The sequence below is a fragment of the Acartia tonsa genome, chromosome 2 (assembly GCF_053477335.1).
Source record: "Acartia tonsa isolate MP-2025a chromosome 2, ASM5347733v1, whole genome shotgun sequence".
NCBI lineage: Eukaryota > Metazoa > Arthropoda > Copepoda > Calanoida > Acartiidae > Acartia > Acartia tonsa.
Window position 1 is genome coordinate 1,309,684 of NC_137261.1, and position 15,523 is coordinate 1,325,206.

Genomic DNA, 15,523 nt, shown 5'->3' on the forward strand with positions numbered 1-15,523 from the left:
CAAATTCAATTTTTGAGGTCAATTTTTAATCAATTCTCATGTTTTTTGGGCTAAATCTATAGTTCAATGTGAGCTTTTTTAGGATCAGGCCTAAAAAGTAATAAAATACGCTTTTTTCTTATATTAATTTTAAGTTTTTTAAAAAAAAATTTTCGAAAAAAAAATCGAAAATTCGCGTCTTTCAAAAAAATTCATTTTTAACATAGAAGGAATAGTTTGATCATTATGAAACTTTTTGTGGATAATCCCTATAACCTATACTAATTATGATTATTTATGTTCGACTGGCCGTTTGGCCGTTTTTCATCGATTTTTTTTAGGTTGAAAAAAATTACCGATATTTCCCCCGGTGGTGGGGAAATATCGGTAACTTTTTTGAGTCCAATTTCGGCCAACTTCTAAAAGTCCTAGGATAATGTCCTTTTAGGACCTGATAGTCCTTCCCGTAAGCTTTCTACTGGTCTTGGTTTCATTTGAAAATATTAATATTTACCCCATTTTTTTTCAAAAAAACCGAAAAAAAACCGATATTTCTCCCCCCTTACCCTAGAATATATCAAATTTAAATCTATTACTGCAACTGTTGCACTTACGACTAATGTACAAAGTCGTGAATGTGTTTCAGGAAGTTTGGAAAGGCTGGCGGTCTGTTTATGCTTTAGTTGCTATCTACAGGTAGAAGCTTACATAATTAACAAGGATAACAAGAGCCATAAACCTTACCTTGTTAAAATGTCTGACAAACGGACATTTGCAAATATATAGTTACATCGCATTTGAAAATAAATATTATTTAGAAATCTGAACAAATATTTCATTTATAACTCCCCCGAAATTACTTATTTACAGAATTCTTCATTTGAACACTTATACTTGAAGACTTTCATGGTACTAGCAGGGACTGTGATTCAGCAAATTGATTACATTTGAAAATTTTGGGATGGCAATCCGTCAAATTTTTGGACCGAATTCGGATTCCTGATTCTAGCTATATTTTAGAAGGCTTTTTTTAAAAATCAAAAAATTTAAGTGCTACATATGTCCTAAAAATTAATGTTCTTGATATTCTCTACAATTCACTTCCGAGAATCGAACCAGATTTGAAAGAAAAAAACTCAAGACTCTAATTTTAGCCTACCAATTAAGAATCCGAATCCGCTATTTAAAAACGGATTTCGGATTCGAATACCAAAATTGGCCAAAAATTGGGCGGATTCGGATTCGGATTGCCAACCCTATGAAATTGCTGACAAATGGGATATTTTGGTATGCCATTCAGCGTAATACTTGTAAGCTGTCTGATTAAAAAGATACTGAATCCATTGTTTATATTATTTAGAATTATAACTGTATGTGAGTGCCTTCTAAAAAAGAATATACCCATTGAAAATGTAACCAAAGTACCTGAGAATAACGAGTTTGAAGATGAAAATATTATAACTGCTGTGATCGATTCAACGGAAAATCAAACTGTGATATCAACTCAAGAAAAATCTTCCAATCAAACTGAAAAAGAAAATAAACGAAAACTATCAAATTCCTCATTTGTAGAATCAAAAACAGCAAGGTAAACCATACAAGAAGATGGACATACTTTTGAGACTTATTATAGATATGCTTCGTTCAATTTTTATTATGTGACAATTTTAATAGTTATTTCTTTCATCGTATTATAAACGGCTTTCCACGGATATAGAATGTACAGTTATAAGAACTTGTTTTAATCTTATGAGTGTACATTTTTATATTCGTGGAAAGCTGGATATAATATGATGCTAGACATAGTTTTTTCGTATGGATGACAACCGGTTCCTATCCACCGGATTCGAATGAATACGAGAAAGCAATTTATGTATATTTTTCAATTTTATAAATCGTGCAAAATTAGTTGTTTTGAATAGTATGCTTTTTATTTCTTTTTGATCTTACTACCGCTGAACCGATATGGTTCTCCTTTTCAGTGTAACGTCTTATAGGTTCAGGGAAGGTTGTGGGAGGGTATCTCCATCTTTCTTGTAAAAAATACAAAAAATATTTATGTTTCTTTTTAAATATTAAAATGTAAAATTGGTTGGGTCGACCAGGGTTTCGGATCCGCATATTTTCGAGTGCAAGGATCCGGATCCGGATCCTTGGACTCAAAAAAATGCGGGAAAAAATGGAAAAATCTACCTAAATTTATATAAAATCTCAGACATTCTCTTGATGAGAGCCAATCTTTAAGGTTTAGGGTCAGACTTGAAAATTAAAAGTATTTTTGACTTCGAATTAAAGAAAAAATATTTTGAAAAGTTTGGTGATTTTATTTTTATTGTCAAGGTTCCGGAACCGGATCCGGTAGGATCCGGATCCGGATCCGCACTGACCAAATTTTCAGGATCCGGATCCGGATCCGCAAAAAATCAATGCGGATCCGAAACCCTGGGTCGACTCCCCCCACCCCACCCTAATTGCCTTATCATTTGATTTAACACCTTGGGATTTAAATATTTAATTGTGCTTAGTTTTGTTTAACTCATTTATTAGTATGAAGGACATTATGGAAGAACTAGTGCAGTTGGCTGATATGGGCCTGCTGCTCGGAGCACCTGTTATGCATAATTGTTTAGAAACTATTGCTCAAGTTATAACTGAACATTTGAGTCAAGATTCTATTATATTGGAGGTATTTCATATGTATACTTATTTTCTTGTCAGAAAGATCCATAAAAAAACTCAGAATTTAAGGGTGTAACCTCTCTAAACCTGTTAAAGAACTTGCTTCTTTACTTTTATTTATGTAAGTTTTTGATTTATAAGCAGTCTTACACAGTTATGCTTTATCTCATCAATAATAAAATATTACGTCATATGTTGCTTTTAGAATGAGGCAAACCTTAAAATTGCAAAAATCCTTGAATCTAAAGAATACCAGATAGAAGATGTTGAAGTAAAACTGGGGGAAAATGATAAAAAATTGAAACTACTCGAAAGAACAGAAGATCTAACCATTGAAGACTTTATGATCAACTATAAGGTAAATATATTTTCTTGAATGATAAAAAGTACAGAAAGTATCAAATGCTAGTCTTAAGTCCTAAGATATATTTTTTTAAAGATGCCAGTTTTGATAACCAACATCAAGCGAAATATATATTTTTTAACCTTAATCCGCCTTAAAATTAATAATCTCTTTTAGTTGGTAGTTTTTGTTTTGAATTTTTGATTTATGAATAAAAAAAGTTTATTTTATTGAATTTTTAGGAACCTGAAAAGCCAGTAATCATTACAGGTTAGTTTTCAAACTAGTTGTAAATGATGGTGAAATATGGAATGAAATGGAATAATTTTACCAAGATAGGATCAGGTGAAGTTCAAGGAAAAAAAAAAATTTTTGTATAGGGGGTCAAAATGGGGGGGTCGGCGGTCTCACCCCCACCCGCAGGGTGGCGGCCGAAGGCCGATTTTAAAAAGGAAAATTGCTATGGATTCTTGAATGCCGTCCGGAACAGAGACAATTGGAATTTTGAAGATCGGAGCAAAAACGCGCGCGCAGCGCGCGCACAAAGTTGAAAATTGCGGGAAAAAAGTGAAAAAAGTACGTTTCGTTCAAAATAGATGTTGATTTTTTGATCGTTAATAACGCGCAGGTTTTTCAAGTTACAGTAATTTCCTTGGAAACCCTGAAAATATGGCCGGAGGCCATCCCGAAAAATCATGCCCCAACATTTTCCCCCCAGTGGCGGAAAAGTTAGAGCACTTCAAAATTTTTTTTAGGAGGTCTGCCGTATTGGCCACTGTGGGCCTCCCGGGAGGGGGAGAAAAAATCTGAAGGTACCTATAGAACCACAATGGCCGGCTCTAACTATCATTTAGTGTTGCCGGAGGCAATTGCCGGCCGCCTTCCGGCCCTAAATTGGCGGCAAAGTTGGCGCATCCAAAAAATGACCATTTTTTGACGTGTTTTTTGCGCGTAGCGCGGCGTGTGTTTGTGGCGCAGCCACGTGTATTCCAACTTTTTTGTAGTCCATCCCAAGCCGGTTCAGCAGATGTGCGGCCGAGGGCGGTCGGCCCGGCCGTTTGGCCGGCAGCGGCCGTCAAAGGTCGCGAAAATCGTCAAAAATCGCTGTTTTTGCGGATTTTCGGCGGGCCGGTACGGCCAGGCCGGTCGGCCGACCGACTTGGGACACATATCCCTGGATTCTATGGGCCATGGGCCTTCATTGCTATTTTGCACAATTTTTTTCCCCCACATATCCTGGCCGGGACGGCCGTTCAAAGTGACCTGGGTCAAAATCGGCCAAAGGCCGTCAAAAAACGCCGTTTTCGGCCGTACTTTGACGGCCGGCCACGGCCGAACCGGCAGGCCGACAGGCCTGACCGGCACATCCGTGAAACCGGCTGGCAATGCCGGTTTTGGGGATGTAAAAAAATTGACCCCCCCCTGATGTGAAAATTTTCGGCCACAGCCCCTCAAAGTGGGGTGGGGTTTCAAGACATTGTAAATTTTCTGTGATGATTATTACTTTGTAAATGCATTCATGTTTTCTTCATTCCAATGATTATTACTTTGTAAATGCATTCATGTCTTCTTGATTTTAATGATTATTACTACTTTGTAAATGCATACATGATTTTTTTTTATTTTAATGATTATTACTTTGTAAATCTTTTCATGTTTTTTTTTTATGGTTAGACCCTGTTTTTGCACTGGTACAGGCTGACGCCTTGGGTTGTTGACTAAGCCAATGCTGATGCCTTTGCCTGTAACTGTTTGTTTTCTGTTTCTGTTGCATTTTATCCTATTCCTTTCTCTTTTTCCTTTCTCTTTTTCCTTTCTCTTTTTCCTTTCTCTTTGACGCTTGCCCCATTCCCTGACGCTTGCCCCACCCGGTCCCAAGGCATCAGCCTGTATCAGGGATATTTCACCGTGTCGTCCGAACAAAATAGGACGGCCTACTTTTCTAGATAATGGTGAAATATGGAATGAAATGAAATAATTTTACCAAGATCCTGATCACATGAAGTTCAAGGAAAAAAAAATTTTTTGTGAAGGGGGTCAAAAATGGGGGGTTTTCAGTCTCACCCCCACCCGCAGGGTGGCGGCCGGAGGCCGATTTTCAAAAGGAAAATTGCTATGGATTCTTGAATGCCGGGAGAAACAGAGACAATTGGAATTTTGAAAATCGGAGCAAAAACGCGCGCGCAGCGCGCGCGCAAAGTTGAAAAATGCAGGAAAAAAGTGAAAAAAGTACGTTTCGTTCAAAATAGACGTTCGTTTTTTGATCGTTAATAACGCGCAGGTTTTTCAAGTTACAGTAATTTCCTTGAAAACCCTGAAAATATGGAAAAATGCCTTCCCGAAAAATCATGACCCAACATTTCCCCCCCAGTGGCGGAAAAGTTAGAGCACTTCAAAAATTTTTTTAGGAGGCCTGGCGTATTGGCCACTGTGGGCCTCCCGGGAGGGGGAGAAAAAATCTGAAGGTACCTATAGAACCACAATGGCCGGCTCTAACTATCATTTAGTGTTGCCGGAGGCAATTGCCGGCCGCCTTCCGGCCTTAAATTGGCGGCAAAGTTAGCGCATCCAAAAAATGGCCATTTTTTGACGTGTTTTTCGCGCGTAGCGCGGCGTGTGTGCGTGGCGCAGCCACGTGTATTCCAACTTTTTTGTAGTCCATCCCAAGCCGGTTCAGCAGATGTGCGGCCGGAGGCGGTCGGCCCGGCCGTTTGGCCGGCAGCGGCCGTCAAAGGTCGCGAAAATCGTCAAAATTCGCTGTTTTTGCCGATTTTCGGCGGGCCGGTGCGGCTAGGCCGGTCGGCCGACCGACTTGGGACACATATCCCTGGATTCTATGGGCCATGGGCCTTCATTCCTATTTTGCACAATTTTTTTCCCCCACATATCCTGGCCGGGACGGCCGTTCAAAGTGACCTGGGTCAAAATCGGCCAAAGGCCGTCCAAAAACGCCGTTTTCGGCCGTACTTTGACGGCCGGCCACGGCCGAACCGGCAGGCCGACAGGCCTGACCGGCACATCCGTGAAACCGGCTGGCAATGCCGGTTTTGGGGATGTAAAAAAATTGACCCCCCCCTGATGTGAAAATTTTCGGCCACAGCCCCTCAAAGTGGGGTGGGGTTTCAAGAAATTGTAAATTTTCTGTAATGATTATTACTTTGTAAATATATTCATGTTTTCTTCATTCCAATGATTATTACTTTGTAAATGCATTCATGTTTTTTCTTGATTTTAATGATTATTACTTTGTAAATGCATTCATGTTTTTTTTGATTTTAATGATTATTACTTTGTATTACTTTGTAAATCTTGTCATGTTTTTTTTTTATGGTTAGACCCTGTTTTTACACTGGTACAGGCTGACGCCTTGGGTTGTTGACTAAGCCAATGCTGATGCCTTTGCCTGTAACTGTTTGTTTTCTGTTTCTGTTGCATTTTATCCTATTCCTTTTCTGTTTCTGTTGCATTTTATCCTATTCCTTTCTCTTTTTCCTTTCTCTTTTTCCTTCCTCTTTGACGCTTGCCCCATTCCCTGACGCTTGCCCCACCCGGTCCCAAGGCATCAGCCTGTATCAGGGATATTTCACCGTGTCGTCCGAACAAAATAGGACGGCGTACTTTTCTAGATTATGGTGAAATTATGAATATGAGTGTAACGAAATATGTAATATTTTACCAAGGTCAGGATCACATGAAGTTCAAGGAAAAAAAAAAATTTTTAGAAGGGGGTCAAAAATGGGGGGTTTTCGGTCTCACCCCCCCCCGCAGGGGGGCGGCCGGAGGCCGATTTTGAAAAGGAAAATTGCTATGGATTCTTGAATGCCGGGAGGACCTAGGACAATTGAAATTTCGAAAATCGGAGCAAAAACGCGCGCGCAGCGCGCGCGCAAAGTTGAAAATTGCGGAAAAAAAGTCTCCATTTCACGTTTCCCTCAAAATATCCTCTCGTTTTTTGATCGTTAATAACGCGCAGGATTTTCAAGTTACCTTAATTTCCTTTTAAACCCTGAAAATATGGCAAAATGCCATCGCAAAAAATCATGACCCAACATTTTCCCCCAAGTGGCGGAAAAGTTAGAGCACTTCAAATTTTTTTTTACCAGGCCTGCCATATTGGCCACTGTGGGCCTCCCGGGAGGGGGAGAAAAAATCTGAAGGTACCTTTAGAACCACAATGGCCGGCTCTAACTATCATTTAGTGTTGCCGGAGGCAATTGCCGGCCGCCTTCCGGCCTTAAAACGGCGGCAAAGTTAGCGCATCCAAAAAATGGCCATTTTTTGACGTGTTTTTCGCGCGTAGCGCGGCGTGTGTTTGTGACGCAGCCACGTGTATTCCAACTTTTTTGTAGTCCATCCCAAGCCGGTTCAGCAGATGTGCGGCCGGAGGCGGTCGGCCCAGCCGTTTGGCCGGCAGCGGCCGTCAAAGGTCGCGAAAATCGTCAAAAATCGCTGTTTTTGCGGATTTTCGGCGGGCTGGTGCGGCTAGGCCGGTCGGCCGACCGACTTGGGACACATATCCCTTGATTCTATGGGCCATGGGCCTTCATTGCTATTTTGCACAATTTTTTTCCCCCAATTACCCTGGCCGGGACGGCCGTCCAAAGTGGCCTGGGTCAAAATCGGCCAAAAACCGTCAAAAAACGCTGTTTTTGCCGTATTTTCGGCGGCCGACCACGGACGAACCGGCAGGCCGACAGGCCTGACCGGCACATCTCTGAAACTGGCTGGCAATGCCGGTTTTGTGGATGTAAAAAAAATTGACCACCCTTTATGTGAAATTTTTGGCCACAGCCCTTCAAAGTGGGGTGGGGTTCCAAGAAATTATAAATTTTCTCTGTAAGTATATCAACTAATATTATTATTGTAAATATACCAACTACTATTATTACACCACCCCACCCGAAATGTATTTACCCCCCGCAAGAAACAAGTTTGGATGAAATAATTTTTTAAGCCGAAGGCTCCAAAAAAATTATTTCATCCAAACTTGTTTCTTGCAGGGGGGTATTTAGGATCAGAGGTAACTTCAGTTTTAGTACATTCTCTCTGTAAATATAACAACTACTATTATTACACCCCCCCCCCTAAATGTATTTACCCCCCGCAAGAAACAAGTTTGGAGCCTTCGGCTTAAAAAATTATTTCATCCAAACTTGTTTCTTGCAGGGGGGTATTTAGGATCAGAGGTAACTTCAGTTTCAATACATTCTCTACCTCTCCATCTCTGGTAACAGGTATAATAACTACAGTTAGCAATTATATTATTACTTATCAATAATAATACTATACTTATCAATTAAATTATCTTCCTTTTCAAATCAATCATTAATTATTCTTATTAATAATTATTATCTCATTATCAATTATTAATTATAATACTATGATTAACAATTATAATATCATACCCATTACAATCAATCAATAATTACACATAATACTAATAATTTATTATTATTCATCAGTTATAGTATTATGATTTTTAATTATTATATCTTACCTATTTTAAATAAATTAATAAATATTCCTATTAATTATTATTATGATCTTATTCTTAAAAATTATATTAAATAATCTATTACAAACCAACCAATAATTATCCATATTATTATCCTTATCATAATATTATAATTACCACATTATAATTATATCCATTTCTAAATTACAATCAAATGACAATCAATCAATAATTATTCTTATTAAAAATTATTATCTTATTATCAATTATTAGTTATAATACTATGATTAACAATTATAATATCATACCCATTACAATCAATCAATAATTACACATAATAATAATAATTTATTATTATTCATCAGTTATAGTATTATAATTTTTAATTATTATTCTTACCTATTTTAAATAAATTAAGAAATATTCCTATTAATTATTATTATGATTTTATTACTATAAATTATATTAAATAACCTATTACAAATCAACCAATAATTATCCATATGGATATTATTATCTTTTGTTATAATATTATAATTATCACATTATAATTATATCCATTTCTAAATAACATTTTCTGATAATCAATTAAACTACCTAACCTTAATTATTATTACTTTATGATCATAATTAATCTTTTCTTGAAATAATATCAGTTTTTTTATCTAATCTATTACAAATCAATCAATAATTACTCATATTTTTAATTTTAATGATTATTACTTTGAAAATAATCTTAATCCTAATAATTATTACTTTGTAAATATTTTCTTGTTTTTTTCCCAAATTTCTTATCCCTACAATTTTTTAACATAAATTTTGTTTCCCCAAAATTTTATTTCCAATTTTTTTCCCCATTTTTTTTCACTAAACTTTTTATTCCCTAAATTTATTGAACCAAATTTTTTTCCTCAAATTTTCTTCCCTAAAATGTTTTCCTCAAATTTTCTTCCCTAAAATGTTTTCCTCAATGTATTTCCCTAAATTATTTTTTCTAAAATTTTTTCCCAAATTTTTTTACCCAAATTTCTTACCCAAATTTTGTTCCCACAATTATTTTTTCCCAAATATTTTTTCCCAAAATTGTTTTCCCTCCTTTTTTTTTCCTAAATTTTTTTTTCCTAAATTTTTTTCCCAAATTTTTTTTTCCCACATTTTTCCCCCCAAATATTTTTCCTTCAATTTTTTTCCCAAAATTTTTTTACCCAAAATTGTTTTCCTAAAATTTTTTTTCCTAAATTTCTTTTCCCAAAATTTTTTTTCCCCAAATTTTTTTTCTCAAAATTTTTTTTTCTCAATTTTTTTTCCCTACAATTTTTTCCCCAAAGTATTTTTTCCCCAAATTTTTTTCCCTCAATTTTTTCACAAAATTTTTTTCCGCAAATTTTTTTTCCTCAATTTTTTGTCCCCAAATTTTTTTTTCCCCAAATTTATTTTCTCAATTTTTTTCCCAAAATTTTTTCCATACCATTGTTTTCCTTAAATTTTTTTTTCTTTAAATTTTTTTTCACTAAATTTTTTTTCCCCAAATTTTTTTTCCCCAAATTTTTTTTCCCTCAATTTTTTTCCCTAAATTTTTTTCCCCCAAAATTTTTTCCCTCAATTTTTTTTTCCCCAAATTTTTTTTTCCTAAATTTTTTTTCCCAAAATTTTTTTTCCCAAAATTTTTTTCCCTAAATTTTTTTCCCCAAATTTTTTTTTCCCAAAATTTTTTTCCCTTAATTTTTTCCCCCAAATTTTTTTTCCCCGAAAGTTTTTTCGCCAAATTTTTTTTCAAAAAATTTTTTTTCCCCAAATTTTTTCAAAAAAATTTTTTCTCAAAATTTTTTTCCCAAAATTTTTTTCCCAAATTTTTTTTTCCCAAATTTTTTTTTCACTTATTTTTTTTTTCCCAAAATTTTTTACCCTTAATTTTTTTCCCAAAATTTTTTTCTCAAAACTTTTTCCTCCAATTTTTTTTCTCAAAATTTTTTTCCCAAAATTTTTTCCCAAAATTTTTTCCCAACATTTTTTTCCCAACATTTTTTTTGCTCATATCTCATGGCTCTTTCATGTTTTTGGTATTTTTTTGGCTTCTTTTCTTTACTCTTGCTTACTCCTTTCCCCTCCCCCAGCTTGCATCACGCGGTCCCAAGGCATCAGCCTGTATCAGCATATTTCACCGTGTCGTCCGAACAAAATAGGACGGCGTACTTTTCTAGATTATGGTGAAATATGAATAAGAGTGTAACGAATTATGAAATAATTTTACCAAGATCCTGATCATGTGAAGTTCAAGGAAAAAAAAAAAATTTTGCAAGGGGGTCAAAAATGGGGGGTTTTCAGTCTCACCCCCCCCCGCAGGGGGGCGGCCGGAGGCCGATTTTGAAAAGGAAAATTGCTATGGATTCTTGAATGCCGGGAGAAACAGGGAAAATTGGAATTTCAAAAATCGGAGCAAAAACGCGCGCGCAGCGCGCGCGCAAAGTTGAAAATTGCGGGAAAAAAGGTCAAAAAGTCCATTTCGTTCAAATTATCCTCTCGTTTTTTGATCGTTAATAACGCGCAGGTTTTTCAAGTTACATTAATTTCCTTGAAAACCCTGAAAATATGGCCAGATGGCCTCACGAAAAATCATGACCCAACATTTTCCCCCAAGTGGCGGAAAAGTTAGAGCACTTCAAAAAATTTTTTAGGAGGCCTTCCGTATTGGTCCCTGTGGGCCTCCCGGATGGGGGAAAAAAATTCTGAAGGTACCTACAGAACCACAATGGCCGGCTCTAACTATCATTTAGTGTTGCCGGAGGCAATTGCCGGCCGCCTTCCGGCCTTAAAACGGCGGCAAAGTTAGCGCACCCAAAAAATGGCCATTTTTTGACGTGTTTTTCGCGCGTAGCGCGGCGTGTGTTTGTGACGCAGCCACGTGTATTCCAACTTTTTTGTAGTCCATCCCAAGCCGGTTCAGCAGATGTGCGGCCGAAGGCGGTCGGCCCGGCCGTTTGGCCGGCAGCGGCCGTCAAAGGTCGCGAAAATCGGCAAAAATCGCTGTTTTTGCGGATTTTCGGCGGGCCGGTGCGGCTAGGCCGGTTGGCCGACCGACTTGGGACACACATCCCTGGATTCTCTGGGCCATGGGCCTTCATTGCTATTTTGCACAAATTTTTTCCCCCAATTACCCTGGCCGGGACGGCCGTCCAAAGTGGCCTGGGTCAAAATCGGCCAAAAACCGTCAAAAAACGTCGTTTTTGCCGTATTTTCGGCGGCCGACCACGGGCGAACCGGCAGGCCGACAGGCCTGACCGGCACATCTCTGAAACCGGTTGGCAATGCCGGTTATGGAGATGTAAAAAAAATTGACCCCCCCTGATTTGAAAATTTTTAGCCACAGCCCCTCAAAGTGGGGTGGGGTTCCAAGAAATTATAATTTTTTTCTGTAAGTATAACAACTACTATTATTATTGTAAATATAACAACTACTATTATTACACCACCCCCTGAAATGTATTTACCCCCAGCAAGAAACAAGTTTGGATGAAATAATTTTTTAAGCCGAAGGCTCCAAAAAAATTATTTCATCCAAACTTGTTTCTTGCAGGGGGGTATTTAGGATCTGAGGTAACTTCAGTTTTAGTACACTCTCTCTGTAAATATAACAACTACTATTATTACACCATTCCCCCTAAATGTATTTACCCCCCGCAAGAAACAAGTTTGGATGAAATAATTTTTTAAGCCGAAGGCTCCAAAAAAATTATTTCATCCAAACTTGTTTCTTGCAGGGGGGTATTTAGGATCCGAGGTAACTTCAGTTTCAATACATTCTCTACCTCTCCATCTCTGTTAACAGGTATAATAACTACTGTTAGCAATTATATTATCTAACCAATTAGTAATCTACCAATTACAACTCAAAATCATTACCATTATCTGTTTATTAATTATATCAAATACTTATTATTACCTAATTATCATTTGTAATTTACAATAATATAATTATCAATCATTTTCTCTTACCTATTAACAATTTTGTTATATTACCCTTCACAAAACAATCAATTATCTTAGAAGTTTATATTAATTATAATTTTGTAATTATCAATTATCATACCTAATATATTACAAATCAATCAATAATTACACATGATAATTATAATTATCTCATTATTACTTATTTATTAGTATACTATAATTAACAATTATGTCATTTTACCTATTACACATCAATCAATAATTACACATAATAATTATACTTATCTTATCATTATATCTTACCTATTACAAATCAATCAATAATTACACATAACAATTATACTTATCTTATTATTACTAATTAATAAAAATACTATAATTATCAATTATATTATCATACCAATTATTATCATTAATAAATGTTTATAATAATTTATTATTACTTATCAATTATAATACTATACATATCAATTATATTATCATACCCTTTTCAAATCAATCAATAATTATTCTTATTAATAATTATTATCTCATTATCAATTATTAATTATAATACTATGATTACCAATCATAATATCATACCCATTACAATCAATCAATAATTACACATAATAATAATAATTTATTATTATTCATCAGTTATAATATTATGATTTTTAATTATTATACTTACCTATTTTAAATAAATTAATAAATACTCCTATTAATTATTATTATGATTTTATTACTATAGATTATATTAAATAACCTATTACAAATCAACCAATAATTATCCATATTATTATCTTTTATCATAATATTATGATTATCACATTATAATTATATCCATTTCTAAATAACATTTTTTAATAATCAATTAAACTATCTAACCAATTACAAATCTAATACAAATTATTATTACTTTCTTGAAATAATATCAGTTTTATTATCTAATCTATTACAAATCAATCAATAATTACTCATATTTTTATTTCTAATGATTATTACTTTGAAAATATTTTTAATTCTAATGATTATTACTTTGTAAATATTTTAATCCTAACAATTATTACTTTGTAAATATTTTCTTGTTTTTTTCCAAAATTTCTTACAATTTTTTAACATAAATTTTATTTCCCCAAAATTTTATTTCCAATTTTATTCCCCAATTTTTTCACCAAACTTTTTATTCCTAAAATTTTTTCCCTAAGTTTTGTTCTCCAAATTTTTTTTCCCTTCATTTTTTCTCCTTAAATTTTCTTCCCCAAAATGTTTTCCTCAATTTTTGTTCCCTAAATTTTTTTTTTCTCAAATGTTTTTCCTAAAATTTTTCCCAAATTTTTTTTACCTAATTTTTTTTTCCTCTAATATTTTCCCTAAAATTTTTTTTTCATCAAATTTTTTTCCCTAAAATGTTTTCCCCAATTTTTTTCCTAAATTTTTTATTCCTAAAATTTTTATTCCCTAAAATTTTTTCCCCTAAACATTTTTCCACAAAGTTTTTTTTCCCAAAATTTTTTTCCCCAAATTTTATTTCTTAAAATTTTTTTTCAAAAATTTTTTTTCCCTTAATTTTTTCCCTCAATTTTTTTCTCTTAATATTTTTCCCCTCAATTTTTCTTCTAATTTTTTTTCCCTTGATTATTTTTTCCCAAATTTTTTTTCCCTCAATTTTTTTTCCCAAATTTTTTTTCCCCAAATTTTTTTTCTCTCAATTTTTTTTCCAGAAATTTGTTTCCCTCGACTTTTTTCTCAAATTTTTTTTTCCCAAAATTTTTTTCCCTCAATTTTTTTTTCCCCAAATTTTTTTCCCAAAATTTTTTACCCTAATTTTTTCTCTAAATTTTTTTCCCCAAATTTTTACCTTAATTTTTTTTTTTCCATTATTATTTTCCCAAAATTTTTTCCCCAAAAATTTTTTCCCTCAATTTTTTTTTCCCCAAATTTTTTTTCCCCATATTTTTTTTCCCAAAATTTTTTTCCCAAAATTTTTTTCCCTTGATATTTTCCCAAAATTTTTTTCTCAAAATATTTTTCTCAAAATTTTTTTTTTCAAATTTTTTTATCTCAATTTTTTTTTTCTCAAAATTTTTTTTTAAAAATTTTTTTTTCAAATTTTTTTTTCTCAATTTTTTTTTTCCTAAAATTTTTTTTCCATTATTTTTTTCCCAAAATTTTTTTCCCCAAAAATTTTTTCCCACAATTTTTTTTCCCCCAAAATTTTTTTTCCCAAAATTTTTTTCTCAAAATTTTTTTCTCAAAATTTTTTTCTCCAATTTTTTTCTCAAACTTTTTTCCCAAAATTTTTTTTCCCAAAATTGTTTTTGCTCATATCTCATGGCTCTTTCATGTTTTTGGTATTTTTTTGGCTTCTTTTCTTTACTCTTGCTTACTTCTTTCCCTCCCCCAGCTTGCATCATGCGGTCCCAAGGCATCAGCCTGTATCAGCATATTTCACCGTGTCGTCCGAACAAAATAGGACGAAATAACAACTTCTAGATGATGGTGAAATATGAAATGAAATGGAATAATTTTACCAAGATCCTGATCACATGAAGTTCAAGGAAAAAAAAAAATTTTTGTAAGGGGGGTCAAAATGGGGGGGTCGGCGGTCTCACCCCCCCCCGCAGGGGGGCGGCCGGAGGCCGATGGAAAATCCAAAACCAGTTTCGGAATCTTGAATGCCGTCCGGAGGTGAGACAATTGGAATTTTTCAGTTCGCGCGCGCGCAGCGCGCGTAGCGCGCGCGCAAAGTTGAAAATTGCGGGAAAAAAGGTAAAAACCTCATTTTCGTCCAAAATAGACGTTGATTTTTTGATCGTTAATAACGCGCAGGTTTTTAAAGTTGGAGAAAATTCCTTGGAAACCCTGAAAATATGGCCGGATGGCCTCCCGAAAAATCATGCCCCAACATTTTCCCCCCAGTGGCGGAAAAGTTAGAGCACTTTAAATTTTTTTTTAGGAGGCCTGCCGTATTGGCCACTGTGGGCCTCCCGGGAGGGGGAGAAAAAATCTGAAGGTACCTACGGAACCACAATGGCCGGCTCTAACTATCATTTAGTGTTGCCGGAGGCAATTGCCGGCCGTCTTCCGGCCTTAAATTGGCGGCAAAGTTAGTGCATCCAAAAAATGACCATTTT

General features: G+C 34.9%; 1 protein-coding gene across 1 annotated transcript in view; it reads left to right on the plus strand.

The window, feature by feature from the left end:
* LOC145333637 (lysine-specific demethylase 8-like) overlaps positions 1-15,523 on the plus strand; it is a 40,321-nt gene that overhangs the window by 3,423 nt on the left and 21,375 nt on the right. Inside the window, exons 6-10 of the mRNA XM_080178809.1 lie at positions 626-675; positions 1,340-1,567; positions 2,527-2,665; positions 2,864-3,016; positions 3,244-3,271. Coding sequence (XP_080034935.1) covers positions 626-675; positions 1,340-1,567; positions 2,527-2,665; positions 2,864-3,016; positions 3,244-3,271 — 598 coding nt within the window. The remainder of the gene's footprint in view (positions 1-625; positions 676-1,339; positions 1,568-2,526; positions 2,666-2,863; positions 3,017-3,243; positions 3,272-15,523) is intronic.